Consider the following 2982-nt stretch of genomic DNA (forward strand, 5'->3'; position numbering starts at 1 on the left):
GGAGTCTGTCACCTGAGACCTCCCTCTAGCAGGGAGCCGGTGAAGTGTCCCCCAGGGCCCAGGAGACCTTGCCATGCAAAAAGCAGAGAGGTCTCAGCACTGAGCTGGAGGAAAGCAATGCTTTCTCACCAGCTTACAGGACAGGAAAGTGCCTCTGTCAGCCCCTGCAGCACTAAATACCAGTGTAATGAGCGTTCTAATTAAATCCCACACTGAGGCTGAAACTAGCTAAAAGAAATTAATCAAATAAAAAATCCTAACTAACTGTAATCTGGCTGCTTCACGCAGCCCCATAGCATATGCACCCACTTCTGTGGGCACCTAAACGAAACTGAGGTATTCTGGGATACAGCAGGGGAGGAGCCTGCCTCTTAATGTCATAGCATAGGTGTCTTGGGTCCTCTGGAACTGACTACATCCCATTGTTAGCTGTGTCACCAAAATGGACTATAGAGAAAAAATTATTTACCGGTAAGTAATTTAAAATCCTATTATTTTGCTACACGATATTTAGAACTGGTAGAAAATATTTAGAACTTAATAACTTGTACTCACTAATAGTATGAAATGGGTGAGGGGAAAGGGGAAGAGCGATATTTCTATATCTGTATGTTATTTCCAGCAGATGGACACAGAAGCAGGAATACCTCGGAGGGACGTCTTATTCTGTCTCCAGATTATAAAACAGAAGATAACATCACACAGGATTCTCCAGAAGACACCTCCATTACCCTAAATATACAGCCAGTGCCTCACAGTGCAGATAAATCACCTGATACCTCTAATCCTGAGGACTGTTCTCCTGGTAACTCAGATACTGCTACACATAGAGCAGCTCATACAGGTGCTGACATATTTACCTGTTCTGAGTGTGATACATGTTTTATAAACCAGTCAGTTTTTATTACACATCAGAGAACTCACACAGGTGAGAAGCCATTTCCATGTTCTGAGTGTGGGAAATGTTTTACTCGGAAATCAGATCTTGTTAAACATGAGAGAATTCACACAGGTGAGAAACCATTTCCATGTTCTGAGTGTGGGAAATGTTTTACTCGGAAATCAGCTCTTGTTATACATGAGAGAATTCACACAGGTGAGAGGCCGTTTCCATGTTCTGAGTGTGATAAAGCCTTTCCTTCAAAATCACAGCTTCTCCTACATGAAAGAAATCACACAGGTGAGAAGCCATTTCCATGTTCTGAGTGTGAGAAATCTTTTACCCACAAATCACATCTTGTCCTCCATGAGAGAACTCACACAGGTGAGAGGCCATTTCCATGTTTTGAATGTGGGAAATCTTTTACCCACAAATCACATCTTGTCCAACATGTGAGAACTCACACAGGGGAGAAGCCATTTCCATGTTTTGAGTGTGGGAAATCCTTTACCCAGAAAATATTTCTCATTAATCATGTGAGAACTCACACGGGGGAGAAGCCATTTCCATGTTCTGAGTGTGGTAAAGCCTTTACTATAAAATCACAGCTTCTCCTACATGAGAGAACTCACACGGGGGAGAAGCCATTTCCATGTTCTGAGTGTGGTAAAGCCTTTACTATAAAATCACAGCTTCTCCTACATGAGAGAACTCACACAGGTGAGAAGCCATTTCCATGTTCTGAGTGTGGTAAAGCCTTTACTGGAAAATCAGAACTTGTCCTACATGTGAGAAGTCACACAGGTGAGAAGCCATTTCCATGTACAGAATGTGGACAATATTTTACCTCAAAATCACAGCTTGTCATACATGAGAGAACTCACACAGGTGAGAAGCCATTTCCATGTTCTGAGTGTGGTAAAGCCTTTCCTACAAAATCACAGCTTGTCCAACATGAGAGAACTCACACAGGTGAGAAGCCATTTCCATGTTCTGAGTGCGGGAAATCTTTTAGCCAGAAATCAGTGCTTGTCCGACATAAGAGAACTCACACAGGTGAGAAACCGTTTTCATGTTCTGAGTGTGGGAAATCTTTTAGACAGAAATCAGTGCTTGTCACACATGAGAGAACTCACAAAGGTGAGAAGCTGTTTCCATGTTCTGAGTGAGGGAAATGTTTTACCTGGAAATCATACCTTGCTATACATGTGAAAAGTCACACAGGTGAGAAGCCTTTCCATGTTCTGAGTGTGGGAAATGTTTTTTAATCAGAACACAGCCTTGTTAGACATCAGAGCACTCACAAAGGTGTGAAACCATAGTCATTTGCGTGTTCTGAGTGTGACTGTTTATGAGCTGCTTTTAAGAGAAAATAAATGTTAATGAGCTGACAGGTGTGAATAATTGTTTCCACTATTTAAATATTCGTGTCTGCATAATGATAAAGAGGCATAAATACAGAGGGCCTGATTCAGAGTTGAATATAAAGCAGTCACAATTGCAGACACTTTGGGGGACATTTACCAAAATGGATTCGTATAATAAAAGTGAAAAAAGTCGTATTCGTAGGCGTATTGTCGTGAATTTCTGGCGTAATCGTGAATTCGTAATTTAAGAAGTAAAAAAATCGTACTATCGTGGAAATTATCTTGGCGTGAACTTGTGATATTGAGGTCGTATTCGTATATCAACAAAATACGACTACGCATGTGTACGAAAAGTCTACACCATCGATAGAATACGACTGATTTTTGCATGGGCTAGGCGTGTTTTCCTCATGTACTAAAAATCCCTATTCGTGAAGTTGTAAAATCGGATTCGTAAACAACTCCCATTCGTACAAAAATTCGTGAAATAAAATACACCCTCCTTGACAAGGTCTATTTTAAAGTGTATTTCACCGGCTTCAATGGAACACATGTGTTATCATTTGAAAAACACATCACACACACACACACACACACAAACACACACAAATATCGACTATAGGACAAAAAAAAAACCTAATGGGACAAACTTTGAAAAGGACAAGACAAACAATAGCACAAGACAACTTTCAGAACAATACACACTCAGAAATCACTTTGAACAAACTCACCAAA

At 40.7% G+C, this 2982-nt stretch overlaps 1 protein-coding gene across 1 annotated transcript; it reads left to right on the forward strand.

Moving 5' to 3' along the window:
* Window positions 1-461: 461 nt before the first annotated feature.
* Window positions 462-2566, forward strand: LOC146055089 (uncharacterized). The gene has a single exon (XM_083168194.1). The coding sequence runs from the start codon at window positions 568-570 to the stop codon at window positions 2047-2049; it is 1482 nt and encodes a 493-aa protein (XP_083024320.1). The 5' UTR covers window positions 462-567; the 3' UTR covers window positions 2050-2566.
* Window positions 2567-2982: the final 416 nt, after the last annotated feature.

This window comes from Crinia signifera, unplaced genomic scaffold (genome assembly GCF_055691185.1).
Source record: "Crinia signifera unplaced genomic scaffold, ASM5569118v1 HAP2_SCAFFOLD_320, whole genome shotgun sequence".
Classification (NCBI taxonomy): domain Eukaryota; kingdom Metazoa; phylum Chordata; class Amphibia; order Anura; family Myobatrachidae; genus Crinia; species Crinia signifera.

What these genes read in the sequence shown, in the direction of transcription:
- LOC146055089 (XM_083168194.1), top strand. Translation starts at nt 568, where the DNA reads ATGGGTGAGGGGAAAGGGGAAGAGCGATATTTCTATATCTGTATGTTA.